General features: G+C 43.2%; 1 protein-coding gene across 2 annotated transcripts in view; it reads right to left on the bottom strand.

Moving 5' to 3' along the window:
- Entrep2 (endosomal transmembrane epsin interactor 2) overlaps positions 1–22,712 on the bottom strand; it is a 411,884-nt gene that overhangs the window by 49,603 nt on the left and 339,569 nt on the right. For both annotated transcript variants that reach the window (XM_085841670.1, XM_021167781.2), the window contains one exon: positions 12,668–12,802. In XM_085841670.1, coding sequence (XP_085697796.1) covers positions 12,668–12,802 — 135 coding nt within the window. The remainder of the gene's footprint in view (positions 1–12,667; positions 12,803–22,712) is intronic.

The raw sequence follows: 22,712 nt of genomic DNA, 5'->3' as shown, positions 1-22,712 counted from the left end.
CTGTCATTACAGACATGTACTACCACACCCAGCCAACTTGTGTGCTTTAGGGGACTGAACTCAGGTCTTGATGAATGCCAAACTCATTACCAACTGAGTAAGCTTCCAGGACCAAGCATGGAGGTAAATTCAGGCCAGTGATTGAGAGTGGGAATAGGCACAGGGGGATAAATCTCACCACAGCATAGAAAACAGAAAGCACCAAGGACCATGAAGGGGCTGACACCTGAGCCCTGTGAGATGTCTGTGAGGAAAAGTGACAGGAACCTAGAGTCCCCACATTTTTATTACAGTCTTCAATTCTGTCCCTGATCAAGTCCGTGCCTGATGGGTAATCCTGGGACTTCATTGTTGGGGCCAGGCCAGGAGGCCTTGGAATGTTTCTCCTCCTTGTCTCCTGGCTCCAGTCTTGACAGCTACTTTATGTCTCTCTGTGGAGGATATGTCCTAAGTCGCACAGTGGATGTCTGGAACCCACACACATAATGGTCCTGCTTCTTTCAGTCGCCAGCATCAACTACTCTTGCTCCCAGTGCCACTGGTGAGTGCTATGATGGGTATTTGCACTGTGATGCCTCTGCAGTTGATCCTATAACCCAGATGGTGTAAGTGACTGACAGCCGGCAGTGCGTACAGCACAGATACACTGGGCAGAAGCTCCTCCCTCCCCCTCCTTAGAGAACAGGGTCTTACAATGTTGCCCAAGATAGCCTTGGCCTTCTGGGTCCAAGTAAGCCTCCTGTCTTGGGTCTCATAAGAAGCTAGAATGGAGGCAATGTGTCAGCAGGAGGTAGTTGATAATGAAGACAAGATGCACAAAAGGGAGGAGGAGGAAGAGGAGGAGACCAAAGAGGAGAGAGGAGGTGACAACTCCCAGCTCTGAACCTGAGCAACCAAGAGTTATAATGATACTGCCCACTGGATGTTTTGGAGAGAGAAGGGCAGGAGATGAGATGGTCCCATTTGGGGACTGTTTAAGGGAGGACGGTGAGGACCAGTCCCAAGGAGTCCTGTTTGCCTGCTGAGACTCTGTGACTTCACACAAATAGAGACTTGCAAAAGCTCACTTATGTGGGAATCGTCATCTGTGATAGGGTCTAGGAGTATGGAATGAGTGACAGACCTACAGTAGCTTGGACCGGAGTGGGCAGTGAAGGTCAGCCCGTGGTGAGTCAGCAGAATCTTGGATGTTAAGCTCTCAGCGGAAGGCATTTAGTACCTAAGGGAGTGCATTTGGGTAAGAGTCATCTCAAATATGGAAGGGACCAACCCAGAAATAGGAACTCATAGGACTGTGGAAGTGGGGTGAACTTACCAAGGAAGGGTATGCTCCATAAAGAGTTTCCAGCTGAAAACTAAACCAAAACTAGATGTCTTTAAACAAGGAGACTTAGACTGTGTTTTGTAACAGCTGGCGATTATTTACAGACAAAAATGAACTGAAAATATATGTATGTTTGAGATAGGGTCTCATGTAGCTCAGGCTAGCCTTGAACTCACAATCCTGCCTCAGCCTCCTTCCTGAGTGTTGGGATGATAGCTGCATGCCTAGATTCATATTTGTAACATATACAAAGTTAAACCCCAGATGTGAAAGGCCAAGTTTTGAAACATAAAATCTAGCCATTTCTGAGTTCACGACAGGAAAATATTTAAAATGTAACACAAAGATGACAACCACAAAGGAATTGAATTTTCTTGATTCACAGCTATGACAAACAGTGCCCAAACAATGTGAAGGGGTGAGGCACAGTCAGAAGGACACTAGAATGACAGAGAATAATTGTTTAGAATAAAGAACAAATAGCCTACTGGGGAAAAAAATGACAAGATTAGCCATCCTCAGACTAGAGACACAAATAGCCACAAGTCATGTGTAAAGTGATAGCATCTAGAAGCCAGGGCACCGTTGCTAATGCCCATGCCTGGGCTTTATTGCACTGACTGCATGAGTCAATGCAGTTGCCATGGAGAGCAAGACAAGAAAGTCTGGCAGGTGCATTCTTCCTCCACCACAGGCATCCGTGCTAGAGAAAAATCTAGCCTGAGCTGCAAAGTACACATGGCTATTGAGTGCGTGCTGCGACACCAGAGAAACTGGAAACCAGCCAGGTCCACTCACAGAAGACATAACAAGAATTGTGGTTGCCCATGTCTACATGGTACAGAAACAAGAAGAGGAGTAGAAAGGGAGTTTCTCATGATACAACTAATGGGTGAACGGTCATGTAAATTTTAGTGAAGTGTGCAGCTATGCAGAGAAATGGTAAAAGTCACACACACACACACATACACACCCTGCACAAAGGTTGCCTCTAGGCAAGGTGTGAGGGAATGCCATAGAGCTTTACAATGAACTATGGTTGACTGGAATGCTTTGTCCCCAAAGTTCCTGTGTTTAAAACTTAACCTCGATTGGGCTGGAGAGGTGGCTCAGTGGTTAGGACTACTTGCTGCTCTTGCAGAGGACCTAGGCTGCATCCCCAGCACCCAGATAGCAGCTCACAACTATCTATAACTCCAGTTCCATGGGATCTTATACCCTCACATTTGACCTTCCTGGTCTCCTGCATACATATGTGCTACATCCACTCCAGTAGTGACAAACTCGACGGGCCCTGAAAACCTGGGTGCTGTCTTGAGGCGAAAAGTTCACGGAAACTTGAAACTCCTGGAATCGTGGCATTCTGTATAAAGAATGCTCCAATGTCCTTGCTTTAGTCGGTAAACAGATCTGTGTGCTTTCCTTTAATATTGCTTTATTACAAATGTTCCTAAGGATTGATTTTTTGACATATAGCTAAGTTAGATTCTAGGCAGTCCTTGATCTGACCTTGGGCATGGATAGCTAAGTCACTGCCCTACACAGAAATTTACCATTATCTAGGAAGAAGGAAGTTTGTGACCTAAAGAGGAACCAGAGTAGATACTTAGAACTATAGATAGCGGAGTTACACCCATGCACAGTATTTATTATGGCCTGGGGGGAAGGTGGACTATACAATGGACTAGAGTAGGAACTATGACAAGGGCACAAAGCCCTTGCCCCTAGCTTCTAAGATTAAGTGCACCTTAGGTGGAGCTGTTTTTGATCCCAGTTGTTAACATTGAATTTTGTCCCAGTTGGTTCCTGCCAGTCCTTCCATGTTTGCATTCCTCTGTTTTGTGTAAGAATTCAGTAACCTCTTTGTACCTTGCCAGTGTGCCACCCAACTTCCCTATTTTCTTCTGTATAAAAAGTTTGATGCTCGACTTGACAAATTACACTCAGATTCAGCACACTCTCTTGTGTCTGAGTCTGTCTGTCAATTCCCGCCAACTCTATGCCCATCTGTCCGAACCCCTGATTCCGACAGATTGAGAGGGGCCGACTAAGCCTGGTCCGTGGCACACGTGGTGCCTATAAACTCATGTAAGCTCACAGACGTACACATAAAATAAAATAAATAAAATTAAACTTAAATGTACACGTTGAAGGCAGTTGGAAGTGGGTTCCTTGTTGGGGGAGTCTGAAAAGGACTAGATGAAGCCATGTGTGTGGGGACCCCCCCCCAATGACAGTATTAGTGGCTTTATATAAAAATGGAGACCCAAATTAGCATGCTTGCTCTGTCTTTTTTTTTTTTTTTTTTTGGTTTTTCGAGACAGGGTTTCTCTGTGTAGCCCTGGCTGTCCTGGCACTCACTTTGTAGACCAGGCTGGCCTCGAACTCAGAAATCCGCCTGCCTCTGCCTCCCGAGTGCTGGGATTAAAGGCGTGCGCCACCACGCCCGGCTTCTTGCTCTGTCTTAACATGTGACACCCTCTGCCTTACCAGAGATCAAATGTCACACTTCTGGCATCCCAGTGTTTAGGACCATGAGCTAAATATAATTCTTATATACTTTATAAATTACTGTGTCTCAAGGATTTTGTTATAGCAACAGGAAGCATTACTAACACAAGCACTGTGGCTAGACAAAGCTTGAAGTTTTTCATTACAGTATCCTTCTCTCTCTCTCTCTCTCTCTCTCTCTCTCTCTCTCTCTCTGTGTGTGTGTGTGTGTGTATGTGTGTGTGTGTGTGTGTGTGTGTGTGTGTGCTTGTTGAACTTGTTAATCAGTTCTCAGGGACAGGGTATATATGTTAATTGATTCTCGGATGTTCCAGCAGGTGCATGGACAAGGGCTACTGGAGACATCCTAGTCATTTGAACACCAAGGCTTCCTTGGCTATCCATGAGTTGGCCATAGTTTTTCAGGCACCACTGTGTCTCCATCCTCTAGCAAGTGGATTACCCTGTGGCAGAGGATGGATCAAATCAAGTATGGAAGCCAGAAATCTAGACCTGCCACCAGTTGTAAGATTATAGCTCTGTCTCTGAACATTATGGTTCCCTCCTCTGTCCTCTCTAGAATGAAAATAACAAGGTCCATCCCACTAACCTCACTGCCATTGAAAAACAATACAATGTATTAAAAGGGCTGTGCATACAAGCTCACAAAGATGCCACTGAGAGAGCACACACACACACATCATACTATCCCATCTCATCCTGCCTCTAAGTAGTTTCTGCCATGGTACGTTCCGTCTTATGCCACAGGCTTTCTCCTGTGGCCTCTCTCAATCTGACCACCTCCCCTGTGGCCTTGATATAACAAGCCACATGAAATAATTTTATTCAGTTCTTCCATGATTACATTATTCCTCCTCGGAAGTTCCTGTAACCGGTTGCTTACTGATTGCCGAACCATATCAATGCCCCAAAGAAACCTCCTAATTTCTCTCTCTCTCTCTCTCTCTCTCTCTCTCTCTCTCTCTCTCTCTCTCTCCCTCTCCCTCTCCCTCTCCCTCTCCCTCTCCCTCTCCCTCTCCCTCTCTTTCCCTCTCTCCCTCTCTCCCTCTCTCCCTCTCTCCCTCTCCCCCTCTCTCCCTCTCTCCCTCTCCCTCTCTCCCTCTCCCTCTCCCCCTCTCCCCCTCTCCCTCTCCCTCTCTCCCTCTCTCTCTCTCTCATTCATTCCCCCCTCCCTTTCTCTCTCTCCTCCTCTCCTACCTCCCCTTCCCCCAAGACAAGACACCTTTAAGGTAAGAGCACACATGTACTCACTCGGAATTCATTGGTTTCTTGAGAAATGTTGATCCCCTAACCTGTGGGTTAGCTTTCCTTAGGTTATTTGGCTTAGTGTAGCTTGATAAATTTAATCAGGTACATGAAACCAGGTCTTCCAGTTTGTTTTGAATTAGAATCAGGTCCCTACAATAAATTCATACTGACTTTTGAAATTAGCAAGGTTTTTGTGGGAGGGGGAGTTGTACAGTATAGCACATGATACATATCCCACTAATTCATTCTGATTTTATAAGTTTCTGTTAATACTGAATAGAAAACGTCACAGGTTTTCGCTGGGTTTGGCTTGGCAAATGCAATCTTTAAATGCCATTAAAAAAAAAAGCTTATCATTTCTTCACCATCTTATCTTAAAAAAGAATCAACAGTATTTCATCCAGAAAGATCCATAGACTTGATTTCTCAGTTACATCGACTCACCGCTGGCAAAGGTTTGAGAAAGCAGATACCCAAATCCTCATTTTTATATCCTGTTTCCTGATGACTCAGAATGAAAAATGCCCCTCCATCAGGGGCAGGGCAGGGATGGTGGGGGGCTGAGAGCCACAAAAGAGACCAGCTTACTGCCTCGACTGATGGGGACTTAGGGGCTCCTTCTGACCTCTCCCAGGTTGTGCTTTTCTCACCCACACAATGAGTACTGGACAGTAGGATATCACCACGCTCCTGTCGATACAGATCTGAGAATCCTAGCCTGGCACAATGGAGTTCTGGGTCCCCTTAGGTTGCTGGTTCTGTTCTGTCTTCAACTTGGTGGCTACAGAATACAACATTTTGCTGTGGTCTGAGGTGTTAGGTTTAAGAAACTATCAATATCTTTGACAGAGAGGGTTTCTGCCCCAAGGGTTCTCTACTAATGCTTCCGAGTGGTGAAGGGCAGGGCAAAGCAGGGAAGGGGAGGTAGGACAGAGCAAGGCAGAAGGCAGAAAGAGATTTATGGGCTTCTGAGCCTCCAAAAAAGCAAGGACTACATGTTCTGCATCTTACTCTGGATTCTGAGTCCCTTCCTCATCAGACACAGGAATAGCCCCCAGGCTCTTTCCCTGGCTGGCAGGTTGTTCAGGTGTAACATCATGGTGCCACTCAGGAAACAGGGAGGGCACTCTGATAGGTGACAAACATTTAGCCAACCCTCACTAAGTCAGTACCAGTTCATTCTAACACTACCAAAATCAAAGCTCTTTGACTGTCAAGCTAATTATATGGGATTTTACCAGCATCAACTGAGTTCATTAGCTATAAGGATAGATAATCTATAATTTAATATGTAGAGTTGGATATGGATTGTTACTAATCAGGTAAGTAAGACCTCAAATGAGACTATACAAAAGATCAATGAGCCCACTGTAATTGCTGTCCTAAACAGAGATCAAGGAAACCAATCAAGAAGTATTTCTCCAGCCTCCACCTCTGCTAGGTATAGGGATCTTTCTTCAAAGGCTAAACAAGGCTCCCATACACTTCTGTGCAGATCGGCCCTGCTTAGAATGGCCCCATTCCCCACCATGCAGATTCGTTCTGGGACCCGAGAGCTTTAATACTAGCAACGCTCCCTGAGAAGCCCCAGCTTCCTAGGAGGAAGTCATACACCACAGCGTGTCTTAAGTTTTCAAAAGCAACATCAGGTTAAAAAGGACTGGGCTAGTAGTTATGAGAAAACTCGACAACACGATGGGATTCATGGGTCTCTCAGAAGAAGTATCTGTGATTGTGAAAAGAAAGTAAAAAATCCTTAAGTAAAGCCCACTTAAAGAACACAAGTTTGTGTTAGCATTGAGGGGTCAGGAATCTGCTCTAGGGCTTTGACGTGACCATGTTGCTCAGGAGAAAGATCTAAGAAAGACTAGAAATGGTACAAGTTCTTCTGGCCAAGAGCCAGACAAAGGGAGAAGATGGCAGCTGCTGGGGAACTGTTTGAAAATGTTAGCCTGGCAGAGATGGAATCTTCTGGAACGGGATTCCTTATGCCCCACAGGCTAGAGAAAGCTGGCAAGAGCACTGTTCTACAGTTATGACAGAACACGGGAACACTGGGCAAAATCCCAATTTAGATTGAGCCCACTGACACTTCAGGCAACCAATCAAATTCTAAGAGAAAGATGGAGCCTCTGAGAAGAAATATGAGAACTCGCCTGGAGAAAAGTTGGAGTGGAAAAGATGAGCAATGAGTAGGACCATCAGGTAAGTGGCCAACTGGATAGAAGCAAGGACCAGCCTAATGGAAATGCTAGGAACAGGGAGTGGCCAGGAGTAAGTGGCTCAAACCTGTAATTCTAGCAGTTGAAAGGTTAAGGCAAGATTGCCCAAAGTTCAAGGCCAGCCTAGGCTACATGGTGAGTCCCTGTCTTGAAAAAAAAGAGAAAAGGAGTTACAGATATGAAAAAAAGCCTTAATGTATAGTATCATCAATAAAGCCAAAGTAAAGGGACCAAAGGACGGTATAGGGGATGCAGGTTGGCTCACCACTGAGAAGTCTATTTAGTCACCATGTTATCAGACTGCAGAAGATAAGAGTATGAGATGAGAGAGAGAGAGAGAGAGAGAGAGAGAGAGAGAGAGAGAGAGAAACAGATGCTAAACATTTAGTGTTCTGTGATGCTGCTGCCCTGCACTGTGATAGCTTACCAGTTTCTGCCTGAGAGCTACAGAGCTACAAGATTAAGTAGAGCCATAGGATTAAGATGTGTTAACATTTTACCAAGCTCTGCTTGTATCCCTGCTTGTTTCAGTTGAATCCCTTTCCTCTTATCTCAAGAAAGCAAAGGTTTGCAGAGCATGTTTGCAAAGATGTCCTGTGACATGACTGACATAGCTGTCCTGTTAAACTGCAAGAGCCCATTTACTGAAGAATGACCTAGGGGCTGTCTGCAATAGCTTCATCTCTACGTATGCTTAAACTGCAAAAGAAATGTCCCTTCAATGGTTCAAGACACAGAGACCACCCTAGGATGCTCATATAGACAGAAACCAGAGATGTCATAGTCACATAGAGAATTCATCACTGTTGCTCAAACTGGAGAAGCTGAAAAACACACAAACACACAAACAAACAAACAAGCTTCAGGATGGGGCTGGACTTCCAGAACTTTAGCTCTGTCCGGTGCCTGCTGGGATCCATCAATAAAGCTGGTGTTTGGTTTTCTGGGAGCCTGATTTCTATAAGGAGGTGACCTACGTCAATGCTGTGAGAGACCAACAAAATACAACATCTACTCATGGACAGGAGTGGGCTTTACTATCCAATGATGGGAATCACTGATTTGGAGCAAATGGTATGTGCAAGATCTAAAATCAGGAGCAGCGAAAGAATGTGTGCCCTTGACACCTCTGCTAGGCCATGTTCTGGAGTCTCCCATTACAGAAAATAAATAAAAAATGGTCAATCAATCATCCAAACTGGGGCACATGACAGCTCATCTTAGGTGTTGACTAGACTGGATGAAGGATACCAAGAGAACCAGTTAAGCCCTGTTTCCAGGTGTGCCTGTGAAGGGGAGTTGCATACAAATCAGTGGACCAAGTGAGAAGGTCTACCCTCAATGTAGTTGCATACCATCTAATCAGCTGGAGTCTCAGACATGACAAAATGTGAAGGTGGCACAGCTCCTCTTTCTCAGCCCTCTCCTGCTGGGACATCAGAGAACTCCAAGCACTCTGAACTCTGAGACCTCCATCAGTAGCTTCCCAGGTCTTCTGGCCTCTGGCCTTAGGCTGAGTTACAATCTGTCTTCTTAATTCTGAAGGTTTTGGCATTAGACTGAACTTCACTCCCAGAATCCCAGGCTCTCCGGCTTGTGGATGAGGCTTCTCGGGCCCATAGGCAAGTGAATGAATGAAGTCCCCTGTCCTGAATCTATGTCTACAAGTGCCCTTGTGGGTCTGTTCTCTGGGGAAGCCTGGGCAATCAGAATAGGACATGTAAAATGGCCTCTGCAATACCACAGGGGCAGCTACCACAGAGTCCCTACTGCTTGCTGGTAACTGAGTTTACTAAGATCACAGGATACAAGTTCAGTAACAAGCGTCAAATCTGGATTCAATGATGAGAGATGATTCTAAAGTATTATGGAAATAGCACCAATAAATGGAAAAGAAGGACAAATAACTCAAAAACATGTGAAGATCTATAAACTGAAAATTACATGCTGATGAAGATAATAAACACTGTTGAAATAAAAGAAGACCTAAATAGACACTTTCAAAGCTACGCGTGGGTTCCACGTGATCTCAATCAAAATCCCAGCAGGACCACCACAGAAACTGACAAGCTTATTCTAAAGTGTATGTGGTAATGCTAACGACCGAGGATAATGGAAACAGGTTCAGAAAATAGCAAAGCTGGAAGACAGCAATGAACCAAGGACACTTCCGATCGTCTTTGTCTTGCTGATCTCAGGGAAGAGCAAGTTTTTAATCCCAGTATCACTACTCCCTATAGAGAGAGGCCTCCACCAGGGAACGGGGTAACGGTATGCTTCTCCTAATTCCAAGTCACGGCTATGGCCAGATCATCACCCTCGCACCTCAACCATCAACCCTGTCTCCCTTGAGCCTCCTGCCATCAGCTCTGACAGCCTCTTCCTTGAGAGTATTTATTTTTAAGTAGCAATGAGGTTTGGGAGAGCCTTCCTTTGCCCTCATCTCTTACCAGTGTCCTGGGTATCTACACCCACATGAGGAAGAGTCACTGACAAGGTTCAGACACTCAGCTAGGCTGGCCAGCCTTGACTTGAATTCCTAGGCTTCCCGTGGCTAATCCATAAAAGTATTCCCCGTTCTTTTCTCTTATTAAGGTAATAGAACAGCACACAACAATAGAACTGCACAGCCCAGGCGACCCAGGCCTGAGCCTGTACCTTAAAGAAAACATCGTTTCCCCAGACTATCATTACCTTCCAATTCATATCTCCTCAGAGGGCTCATGAAACTGGGTTCTGCGTCTCACTAAATAGAGATGCCAAGAAGTTGGGGGCCCTGGGGGAACAGACCAAATACTCTATATAACCCATTATGTGAAAGTAAAATAAAATAAGTAGCAGAATGGTTTGGCTAAATGTCTGCCTAAGGCCCACTGTTAGAAGCTGGGTCCTTGGGACTGGGAGAGATGGCTTAGCAGTTAAGAGCACTTGCTGTTCTTATAGAGGAGCAGAGTTTGACTCTCAGCACCCACATTCTCAGCAGTTCATAACTATCTGGAATCCCCATCCCATCCTGTTCTGGCTTCTGAGGTTACCAGGCACATGCCAGCAAATAGTTGTAAAATATATATATATATATATATATATATATATATATATATATATATATATATTACATAGTAAAAAGTGGGGATTCAGGAGGAAAGACTTTAGAAGTTCTCAGGTCACTGGAAAATAACCTGCAAGGGGGTTGTGAGAGACTGGACCTTTCTTCTTTTGCTTCCACTCCCTTGCCTGGGGTAAGATGAATAGTTTTATCCCACCACACACTCTAGTCGTGGTCTGCCGGCTCCCCATGGTCTAGAGAAGAACGCATCACTTGACCACACATTTGAAATACTAAAACTGTACAACAAACTAAACCCTTTTTCTTCCAAGTAGATTACATATATATAATTACACACACACACACACATATATCGTATCAGAAAGGTGATTGACACACATAAGTGGTCCCCAGAGCCTTAGATTCCCTGGGAGTTTGCAGGCCTCCCAGGAAGTGGTGGTCCCGTGGTCACTATAGCAACGTACTGTCTGATTATATTCTTTACATATGGAAAGAAGGCACGAGCCGGGCGTGGTGGCGCACGCCTTTAATCCCAGCACTCGGGAGGCAGAGGCAGGCGGATTTCTGAGTTCGAGGCCAGCCTGGTCTACAAAGTGAGTTCCAGGACAGCCAGGGCTACACAGAGAAACCCTGTCTCGAAAAAAACCAAAAAAAAAAAAAAAAAAAAAAAAAAAAAAAAAAAAAGAAGGCACACCTGAGCTTAGGCAGTGACTTAGAAGTTATCAGAGTGAGATCTTAGAGTGAGCAATGTCTGCCTGCTCCCTTTTGCGGTGGGTTGTGAACAGCCATGCAGGCCCTGGGCACTGTTCCTAAGCAGACCCCAGCATGTAGGATGGTATGTCATGTAGGACCACAAGAGATAGTTGGTACCTGAAAAGCACCCTCCTGAACCTGCAATTCTGGCCTCTTCCGTTCTCACTGACGATCTCACTTTGGTGGGTAGCAGGCCTGTGAACCTGGCCCATTTCTCCATGTGGACAAGGCAGGTGTTGGGGAAACTGCCTACAGATTACCCAAGCACAGGTACACCCCAAGTGGCTACCCTTTTTCTTCTTCCCCAATTGGAGGTGGCTGTCTTTGAAGCCTATGGCCCTTGTAAACCCTGCTTTCTGCCATGGACAATAGCTCCCCACATACTGTAAACAAGCCTCAACCCCAACCAAGAGGTCCCTTAATATCAGTGTGGCTTTTCAAAACATTTCAGCCACTTCTGTTCAGCAGCAAGAAAAGACCTGCATTGACTGTTCAGATGGATTTTTAAGCAGCCAGCTTGGGTTTTCAGTAAGGTAACCCTTGTAAGAAGACAGATGGAAGCTGGGTGTGGTGGCGCACGCCTTTAATCCCAGCACTTGGGAGGCAGAGGCAGGCGGATTTCTGAGTTCGAGGACAGCCTGGTCTACAAAGTGAGTTCCAGGACAGCCAGGGCTACACAGAGAAACCCTGTCTCGAAAAACCAAAAAAAAAAAAAAAAAAAAAAAAGAAGAAGAAGAAGACAGATGGGGGGAAGGATAATATAGATAGCTTTTCCATGTGCTCTTCCCACCTTTATTTTGAGACAGGGTCTCACTGTGTATCCCTGACTGGCCTAGAATTCTGTATGCAAAACAGGTTGGCCTTGAACTCAGAGACCCAACTGGCTTCCCTCCTGACTGCTAGGATTATAGGCGCTCTATCATGCCTAGGCTTCTATGCCCCTTTATAAAAGATCGAATGCTCTATATGAGAGTAGATTACCGTGAGACTTTTTGTAAGACTTCTTTCTTTAAATATCTTTTAATCACTTTATTTATTTGTTTGTTTACTTCTTGTGGGTGTGCACGAGCATGTGTGTGAGGAGAGAAGACAATTTTCTGGAGTCAGATATCTTCTTCGTCCACGTGGTCTAACTCAGGTCATTAGCTTGGTGTCAAGGGCCTTTACCCACTGAGCCATCTCACCTGACCTAAATATATATTTAAAACTAAAATGAATAACCATGTGGTCCTTGTCAGAGTTGCATCAGAGACTGTGAGGAAAAGAGAAAAAAAATTCATGGCAACCTTATGTGTAAAGAACTCACTCAGACATTCTTATCAGAGGCAGGAAAATGACACAGCAACGATGGAAACAAGGGCCAGAATGCAGAGCTTCCAAATTGTCTACAGCCCTTTAAGGTGCTCTTTCCTGAAGGCTGGTCCCTCAGCATCCGAGCGCCCAGATGAATCATGAGCAGAAAGGAATCTATATGCTAATAAATCTTCCTTAATGTCTTCAAGAGAGGGAAGAAATGCATGCGCAGGCAGTGCCCAGCCTCACCTTCAAGGTCAGCCGCACAGCGTTACAGTTTTCCTGCAGCGGGTTCAGCTTCAGTGTCTCCCCGAGGTTGCTGCATCCGGATGAGTGGTGTTGCAGCTCACAGCATACACACACCTCCACGCTGTCAAACTTGATCTAAACAGGGACACAGACAAGCCTCACCATTAGCACAGCATCTGGCCTCTGAGGTATGACATAGGAAGGACATGTGAAAAGTGACATATGATTACAGCTAAGACAATCTCCATTGACCAAGGCCATGAATGCCACTGTGAATTAGTTCAACTTCTGTTTAAAAAGTAATGATTAGAAAAGGAGAAGTCAGAGCTGGAGAGCTGGCTCAGTGGGCAAGGCACACCAACATCTGAGTTTGAATACCCAGAGTCCATGGGAAGCTAGGCAAGGTAGCATGTGTCTCTAACATATATGTCTATGTCCTTGTCTATGTCTGTCTATGTCTAGGTCTATGTCTATGATGTCTAGGTCTAGGTCTAGGTCTATGAGTTAAAATAGCTTGGAAAACTAAGGGCCACAGAAGGAGACAAATGTATCCAAAGAACTTGGAAAAATAATGGCAAAGCAAGAAAAAAATAGGAGATTTTCAGCTATAGGGAAAAGAATAGATTTAGCAGTGCTGGAAAGAAGAAATAAATAAAGAGAGGGGGAGGAGGGCGGGAGGGAGGAAGACAAAGAAAGAGGGAAAGAAAGAAGAAAAGGAAGGAAGGAAGGAAGGAAAGGAGGAAGGGAGGAAGGGAGGAAGGAAGGAAGGAAGGAAGGAAGGAAGGAAGGAAGGAAGGAAGGAAGGAAGGAAAGGAGGAAGGGAGGAAGGGAGGAAGGGAGGGAAGAAGGAAGGAAGGAAGGAAGGAAGGAAGGAAGGAAGGAAGGAAGGAAGGAAGGGAGACAAAGAAAATCTGGATATAAAATGCCTAACCAGAAAAATTCACTTAAATCTGGGGGATTTTATTCAGAGCGGATGTAACATAAAACAAATTCTCTTCTGTAGATGAGCAGGTACCCCACTTTCAATAAATCCTGATGAATGTTTCACACCAGGGGACTCATTGCCTGTGCTTTTTTTTCCTAGACAAGTATTAGCCAAAAGTAACTGTAACAAATGATTTTCCATTGTACGGTGTACTGCAAAGGATGGTGCCACAGGCTTCTATGGATCATGCCTGTCGTTCTTTATCACTGGGTGTGGGCTCAGACCACATCCACAGAGCTAAGGGATGTTCTGGGATTCAGGGCATGCTGGCTCTCCCTACAAGACACGCCCCCTGCAGGTGAGGAGCTCAGGGCCCTGATGCCATGCTGCTTAACCATTTGACCCACTTAAGCTATGTCCCAAGACAACGTCTACACCCAGGTCTTTCCCTGAGTCCCTATGACCGGTTCATCGTGCTTCTTACCTGGGCTTCTGCTTATCAGAAGGGCTTTCTGCTTTTAGCTTTTGCTATCGTGTGTTCCCAGCTTCTCTACACCAACCCACAGGAGAACAGCCTCAGATTCAACCCAGTGCCCCCCTCAGCATGATTCATGTTACATCAGGGGGATGGAGGACTTTGTGACAGGCTCTCACCAGCCCAGGCAGGCAGAAGGGATGGGCTCAGAGCTCTGAGCCTCAATCTTCCTTGGCTTTGTGATTTTTGTACCCACCCCCACTTCTAGAACTAAGGACCTTCAGAAAAAAACAAGACTAAGCCCAGGGGAACTGAAGGGCCCCAGTCCAGGCCTTAGCAGGAGATTCACAGAGTATAGCTATATATCTTGTTTGCCTATTGATACATGACATTATTATGAAAAGGCTGATGGTTTTCAAATTATCCAAATGAAACTTCTACCAACAAGGGCATAAGCATTCAAGCTCACCTACATCTTCACCAACGCTCCCTAGGTGATGCTAGACTTTCACACTCTTGTCTGTGGGGTGTAGGTATGATAAAACAGCATCGCATTTTAGGACATAGGGCTGTTTTCATCCTTCCCCATGTTCTTTATCATTCATCCTGTGAAAGCACATGTACATGCGCGCGCACACACACACACACACACACACACACACACACACACACCTGTGTAAGCACACAGACCTCCTACTCTCTACCAGGAAGTTCACCACATCCCTCCCTGCTTTGGTGAGCACTCACATGTTTTCAACTGTATATTTTTTTACCATTGACATTCTGATTAATTTCACGTGTTTTCCTAGCTTTATGCACTTCAAGAGTGTTACTATTTTAGATGCAGTTGAGTGATGCTTGTTGGCATCATATTGTACAGTATGAATACACTCTATTTTTTTTTAATGCCTAATTTACTGATGGACACTTCAGATGCTGCCAATGTTTGGTAGTTTAGAGTACTCTGCATTCATGTCCCAGGACACGCACATGGCATTTCATTTGAGTATAATCTACCTATTGGATGGAGCTACTGGGCCTCTAGGGATCTTTGTAGTAGATCATGCAGGAAAATTTACACAGCACCAGAACAGTGATGGCATCCTTAAATTTCACATCCTGGCTTTTGAATTTTGGCAGGAAAAGTAATGAAGGGAGAACCTCACCAAAATGAGAGAGTAGGTCAAGAAAAAGAGGAGGGGGAGGAGGGAAAAGAAGAATGATGTACACAGACAAGAGATAAAGGAAATTCTAAGGCCACGAGAAAAGAACAAACAGACCACCTCTGTGACCAAGCAAGTCACACTGAAGAGGCTCTGGGAACTATTCTGAAAATGGCAAACAAAGCTTGCCAAGGCCACTGGAATGGCTCACACGGACAGAGCTCCAGTCCTTTTGGAACAACTGAGGAGAATTGGAAGCAGGAATATAGGACACTAAAACAGCAAAAGAAAGCAATTATAACTCCAGAATCTAAGAGCCACTACACACATGCATGGTTCTGTTAAACACGTGGTTTGCAAATTCTACGGTGTCTCATACTCCTTCTCACCGGTGTCTTATACAGCTTCTCTTCATCACCCAACACAATTATTTGTAGTTTCCAATTTTGGTGATTTTGGAATTTTTTACTCTTGTATCCCAACCATTAATGAAAGAACTTTTTGCTGAGCCCTAGATTCGGATGATTTTCTACTGATTTTCTTTAAAATTTTCTCAAAAAAATTTTTTATCGTTGCTTTTTGATTCATCAGGATTTTTCCGTTAATTTTTGTGTAAGATACAAGACTTTGGTTGAGGCTGATTTTGCCTAGAGATGTCTAACTGATCTAATGACTGTGGCAATGCCTTTTTTTCTGCACTGCTTTGTCAAAACTTAGCATATTGTATCTGTGTGAATGAATCTATTTCTGGTTTCTCTGTTATATTCTACTGGTCTGTCTATCTGTCTATCTCTACTATACACAGTCTTGATTTCTACAGCAATAATGCAGAAATAGGTAAAATGTTCCCATTTTATTCTCTTCTAAATTTCTTCCTCCCATATGTGCTTTAGATATGATTGTCAATGTCTATAGAATTTTTGTCTGGGATTTTGGTAGGAGTCAAATAAACCTACACATCAATTTGGGAAGAAAAGATACTGTTTTCATGTTCAAATGCAAGAGTAGAGTACATATCTTTACTTTTAAAATAGATGAGTCTGATATATGCTTTGTTAGATTTATATGTATTTTGAATAACTATAAATGGTATTTCAAGGTTTCCTGAACTGTAAACTTCTAGTTTCTTTGGAAAGGCAAATTCTTATGTCAAATTATGTTTTGTTGGGGCACACAGGTGAAAGAATGTTTTGCTATAGCAAACACATGAAAGGATACATGATGTTCAAAAGAAATATAAATATGACCCCACAGATAGCGAGAGCTTGAACATTAGTTTGCTTTGCTCTGCCTCACTATTCTTTGCTAATGACATACAAGCATTTGTCTGCCTTACATTGCATTGTTGAGCTTTGCTTGTGGCTTGTGGTCATAGAGAAAAACTTGCCAGAGAACTTCTGAGGTTCCTATACCTTCTTGCTGTGCTTCTGAGGCCTCCAGCCAGTTGGTGAGCCTTGCAGTTTCTTCCAGATTGAACTTCCCTTGCTGGTTCATGTGTGGTGACTACCTAGTGGCCTGGACTGCAGCTGCTGGTTCATGCGTGGTGTTTGCTACTGGACTGAACTGCTGATATCCTCATAACAAAGACTGGACTCATCCCCAAAGAACTATTTTTAAACAGCTCTACTTCCCCTGTATCCTAATGACTTTTCTACTACCTCTGGTGGGTGGTGGATTAGAGGGGAGGTTGAATGCTTATTAAAGAAAAATGTATGCCTACATTCTCCTTTCTCCTTTCTAAGGTAGAGTAATTAATCAAATTGTGTGTTTCTATGTGTCCTATAACCTTTCCAAACCCATTGATTAGCTATCTTTTGGTGTTAGCTATTTGTATTGTTTGCTGTCTTTTAAAAATGTCATTGTGATTTTATACATCTATACCAATATCATATAAATTGAATTGATTTAATGTTATCTTTTGCAATGTGTATGTCTCTTATTTTATTTTCTTGTCTGACTACATTGGCTTGAGCTTCCAACACTGTGTCTATGTTGGATAATACCTATGAGATTAAGCATGCTTGCTTTGTTCTTGATTTTAAGAGAAAAGTATTCAATCTTTCATATCAATTGTGTTGATATAGGATTTGGCAGTCACTTTTCTAGCTTGAGGGCATTACTTAGGCCTATTTTCCTAAGCTATTTCTTGACTGCTATATTTTTCTTTAAAAATATGAGTTTACAGACAAATTAGCGAAAGCATTGAAGGAGCTGAAGGGGATGACAACTCCATAGGAAGACCAACAGTGTCAACTAATCTGGACCCTTGAGAGCTCCCAGAGACTAAGCCACCAATCAAAGAGCTTACACGGGCTGGTCCAAGATGCCCCCACCCCTACCCCTGAACATATGTAGCAGAGAGCTGCCTTATCTGGCCTCAGTGGAAGAGGCTGCACCTAATCCTGTAGAGACTTGATGCCCAGAAAAGGGGCATGCGCAGGGGAGGGGAGCACTCTCTCCAAGTCCAAGGGGGTGGGGGAATGGTGTAAAGAACTCTGGGAGGGGGTACCTGAAGCAGGGGCAACATTTAGAATGTAAACAAATAATTAGTTAAAAAAGAAATGTTAAAAAAAAAAAAAAAAAAGGGGCTGGCGAGATGGCTCAGTGGGTAAGAGCACTGACTTGCTCTTCCAAAGGTCATGAGTTCAAATCCCAGCAACCACATGGTGGCTCACAACCACCCATAATGAGATCTGATGCCCTCTGCTGGTGCGTCTGAAGTCAGCTACATTGTACTTATATATAATAATAATTAAATCTTAAAAAAAAAAAAAAACAAAAAAAATAACAAAAAAAATATGAGTTCACTTTAATTAGTTTAAATATTATTCAATGAGAAAAATGCTAATATAGTTGGTACATAGTACCCTAAACTGCAGCTAGATTAAGCACAATTGTCATTTCACAAAATAAAATTATTCAAAAATAGTCTTGAGCTGGGCGTGGTGGCACACGCCTTTAATCCCAGCACTTGGGAGGCAGAGGCAGGCAGATTTCTGAGTTCGAGGCCAGCCTGGTCTACAGAGTGAGTTCCAGGACAGCCAGGGCTACACAGAGAAACCCTGTCTCGAAAAAACAACAATAAAAAAATAGTCTTGAATGCTTTCCAATTCGAAAGATTAGATCAAGGATTTCTGATTCCATTTTTCATGGATAATATATTTTTTATACAATAATTCTGATAAGTTATTTTTTTTAAATCACAAAAGGATGTTCAACTTTGTAAAATGTTTTTTCTGCATTAGCTAACATAGCCATGTGGTGTTTCTTCTTTTTCCTGTTAAAAAGTGGATTAAATTGATTGGCCTTGTAATGATGTATATGATTTATAAACATGAATATGTATTTCCTTTTGCTATTTTCAAGGACTTTTGCACATTTATTACTGAGTGATCTGTGGGCTTTTTTTCTGCATTATCTGTGCCTGCTTTTGGTAAAATGATAGTAGTTTCATTAAACCAATTAAGAACTGCAACGTTCTGGCCGGGCATGGTGGTGCACACCTTTAATCCCAGCACTTGGGAGGCAGAAGCAGGCAAATTTCTGAGTTCGAGGCCAGCCTGGTCTACAGAGTGAGTTCCAGGACAGCCAGGGCTGCAGAGAAACCCTGTCTCGAAGAAAAAAAAAAAAAAAAAAAAAAAAAAAAAAAAAAAAAAAAAGAACTGCAACGTTCTTTTCTATTTCCATAAATAGTGTGCAGAATTGACAATACCTTTTAAAATACTTGGTGTATTCTCTAGTGAAGCCTCTGGCTTTGGGTGTTTTGTTCTGGGCAGCTGTGAAATGATGAATTTCCTTCCCTCACTAGATTTATTTCCTATTCCCTATTATGGTAGCCTGCACTTTAAAAAAGAGGTTGGTAATTTGAATGTAACTTTTGAGACTTGTACAGGTGTCTCACATCACTATCTTATTATCCATCCATTTGACGTTCACAGGGCCTGGAGCTGTACTCACAATCTTGGCCATAAGTGTCTTCCATCTTTGTTTTGCTAGATGTTTGTCAATTGCCTTGAATTAATATGGCTATGCTATATTTTCAACTAAAATTAATTATATACATTGTAAGTCTGTGGGGGAATCCAATACAGTGTTGATTTTACATTGTGAATTTTAATGTTACACTAATTAACAAATCTATCAATCATTCCACAAGCCAACTCTTTTGTGGTAAAACATTTACTTTTAGCAAATTTGAAATATATACATTATTATTTTTTATTATACCCAACATTGCACAACAGCTCACTAAGGCTTACACCTTCTATCTAACTCAGTGGTTCTCAACCTTCCTAATGCTAGGACCCTTTAATACAGTTTTACTGGGACCCCATGGTATAGTGGCCCCAATCATAAATTCATTTTTGTTGCTACTTTGTAACTGTAACCTTGCTACTGATATAAATCATAATGTAAATATTTGATATTTCCCTTGGGAAAGGGTGGTTCAACAGATGGACTTCTGCTGAGCCTACTGAAGAGCACAGCTCAGCCTCACGAGCGCTCAGAATGCTCACATTCGCCTCCAGTTGGACTTAACCGAAAACAGTCACCTCTTCACTGCCTTCTATGATCTATGGAACAGTGAAAGGAAAACACAGCCTCAGTGGGTATGCTTCCAACTGACACAAAGTTTAAAAAAAAAAAATGAAGTTGTGACTTTGGTGTGCCCTCTGTGACTCACCAGTTCACTCACATCGGCCTCTGTCCCCTCGGTCCTGCTTTGCCTCCCCTGGGCTAGTGACATGACTCCTAGCTCAGCCTTCCCCCAGTGCTGTCCTTTTGGCAGCATGCAAAGGTCACACATCCAGCTCATTTGTGCTTCTATCAGAGAATGGCAGGGGTGTAGCATCCCTCTTTTTGTTGTGTAAGCCCTTTATCCTCCCAGACAGGCTGATGGACCATAAATAAGGGGGCAGGTTAGCTTTTAAATGCTCCAAAGAGATTCACAGAGAATTACTGTGGTTGCATCTGCAAAGCTCTGCTGTGTTTTTCCCAGTGACCCCAACGCCAAGGGGCACTCTTGAAATAAATCTGTCAGTTGCCTGCACATCTAGATGTCAAGGTCAGGGAACTAATCATGAGGTTTCCCGAATTCTTCTTAGAATTAATCACAAAGTCAGTGAAATAACGGATGGAAAAGATTTATTTGGATGTCTCTTCCCTGGAGCCACTGGAGGGTTCTTTGGAGAGGAAAAGCAAGCTTTTCAGCTAAGCCAGCCCACAACCTTCCTCTCCCTGGGACTATCCTCCCTCCACTGCACAAACAGGCTTGCCTTTTAAATGAGCTGCTTCAGTGTCAATGCTGAGCACAGAGATGAAGATAAGATTGTGTGATTTCTAAGCATTCGTGAGATGGTTGAAAATAAACGAGTCATCCCCCACTATCCACTGGATATTGGTTCCAGGACACACACCTCCCTCTGAGGATCCTCTATACTATTGTATCTGTACACAACCTGTGCACCTCTTCCTGTGTGCTATCAGTCACCTCTAGGTGACTTATAATGTTCACTGCAATGTAAATGCAACTTATTGAGTCAGCAGATAGAGCTCACAGAGAAGGGGAATTGTTTTTAAAAAGATGTACAATGGGAGCTGGAGAGATGGCTCAGAGGTTGCAAATACAGGCCATTCTTCTAGAGGACTAGGGGTTTGACTTGCAACACCCATTTTGGAGCTAACAACAGCCTGTAACTTCAGTTCCAAGGGATTTGACACCCTCGTCTGGCCTCTGTGGGCACCAGGCATACATATGGCACACAGATATACATGCAGGCAAAACACCCATACACATAAAATTCACACACACATTTGAGCCAGGTGTGGTGGTAGGAGGATTGTGAGTTCAAGGAGATCCTGATCTATATAGTTGAACTCATTCTACAAACTAAATAAAACAGCAGAACCGTAAAGCAGCTGAAGACATTGACAGCCAGGCTCCGAAGTCCTGCTGCTGTGGTTACAACCCACCTACCTCCTTGCCCAAGGTTATAATGTATTGCAAACTATACAGTGGGACTCGACTGGAACTGATGTAATCACAAGGAAGGGAGAAAAAAGCAAACATGTGGCATGATTCTTATGGTTTCTTCCTGTGGGTTGACTAGTGCTGAACCAGAGGAGACCATTTACAGCCTTGTGACCGCCCATGGCATTCACACCTGGTGCATGGTGTTTACTCAGTCAACTATCTGGACTTTTCCAGGAATTGAGAGCTTTACTCGATGGGAGGGGGATTCAGGTTGCATACCACATGGATGCAGGGTATGTATCATGAGGATTTCAGCTGTGTACCACATGGACCCCAGCTATCCATTTAAAGGGCAGGATAAGTTTGTCAGGCCCCCACAGGTCCTCAGCTAGTCTTCCAAGACCCATTGTTAGTGTGCTGTAGTTAATATGTCTTTACCACTAATAGCATCTCCTCTGTAAAACTGGGCATGCTTGCGTCTGTTATGTACACGTTGAAAGCTGTGATGTCTTCTTGGTAAATTGTTCTGATTAATGTGGACTGACCTTTCTTTCTTCTGACGACTTTTGGTTTGAACTGCATTTTGTCAGCTATTGGAACAGCGTTATGCTTCTAGAAACACTAGCTTGGAACACTTTTTCCACACCTGCAACCTATGGCTGCATGAGTCTTTGATGCTGAAGTATGCCTCTTATATGTAACAGTAAATGGATCCCATTTTATAACTGAATCTGATAGCCTGTGTCTTTTGAGTGGGATATTGTGACTGTTAATAATCAGAGTTAATACTGAAAGGTATGGATTCAATTCCGCTCAGTTTGTTGATTTTGTAGTGTTGGTTGTTTTCCTATTCTTCATCTGCTTAATTACCAAACTAGCGTGGCTAACTCATATTTCCTATCTTGGATAATCTAAAGGAAAGGAATGGATGTCTGAATACCTATAACCTACCAAAATTAAACCAAGATGAAAAAATTATTTTAAAAGGCCTAGAACAAACAACCACACTAAAGCAGCAATTAAAACAAGAGTCTCCCAACTAAAAACAAGATGTGGGCCCAGATGGATTCACTGCTGAGTTCTATCAGAACTTTGAAGCCAAACTACTATCAATAATTCTCAAACTAGTCCATAAAATAGACAAGAAAGGGACACAACCCACCTCTTTATAAAGCTAGACTTATCCAGATACCAAGATCAGATTTAAAAAGCAATAGGAAGAAAATTATATGTCAGTCTCCATGCTGAACATAGATGCAAAAATTCTCTATAAAATACTTGTAAAACAAATTCAAGAGTACAGCATAAAGATCATTTACCATGATCAGATTGGCCTTATCCCAGAGGTTCAGGATATATACAAATCAATAGATGTAATATATCACACAAGTAGACTCAAGCATAGAAATTACATTATACTCTCAATAGACACAGAAAAGGCTCTTGACAAACAGCAGCATGTATTTATGATGAGACTATGAATAGATGAACACATCTCAATACAGTAA

This window comes from Mus caroli, unplaced genomic scaffold, assembly GCF_978045245.1.
Source record: "Mus caroli unplaced genomic scaffold, Mus_caroli_1 scaffold_8, whole genome shotgun sequence".
Lineage (NCBI taxonomy): Eukaryota > Metazoa > Chordata > Mammalia > Rodentia > Muridae > Mus > Mus caroli.
Note: the sequence above shows the minus strand (reverse complement) of the source record. Positions and strands in the feature narration are given on the sequence as shown.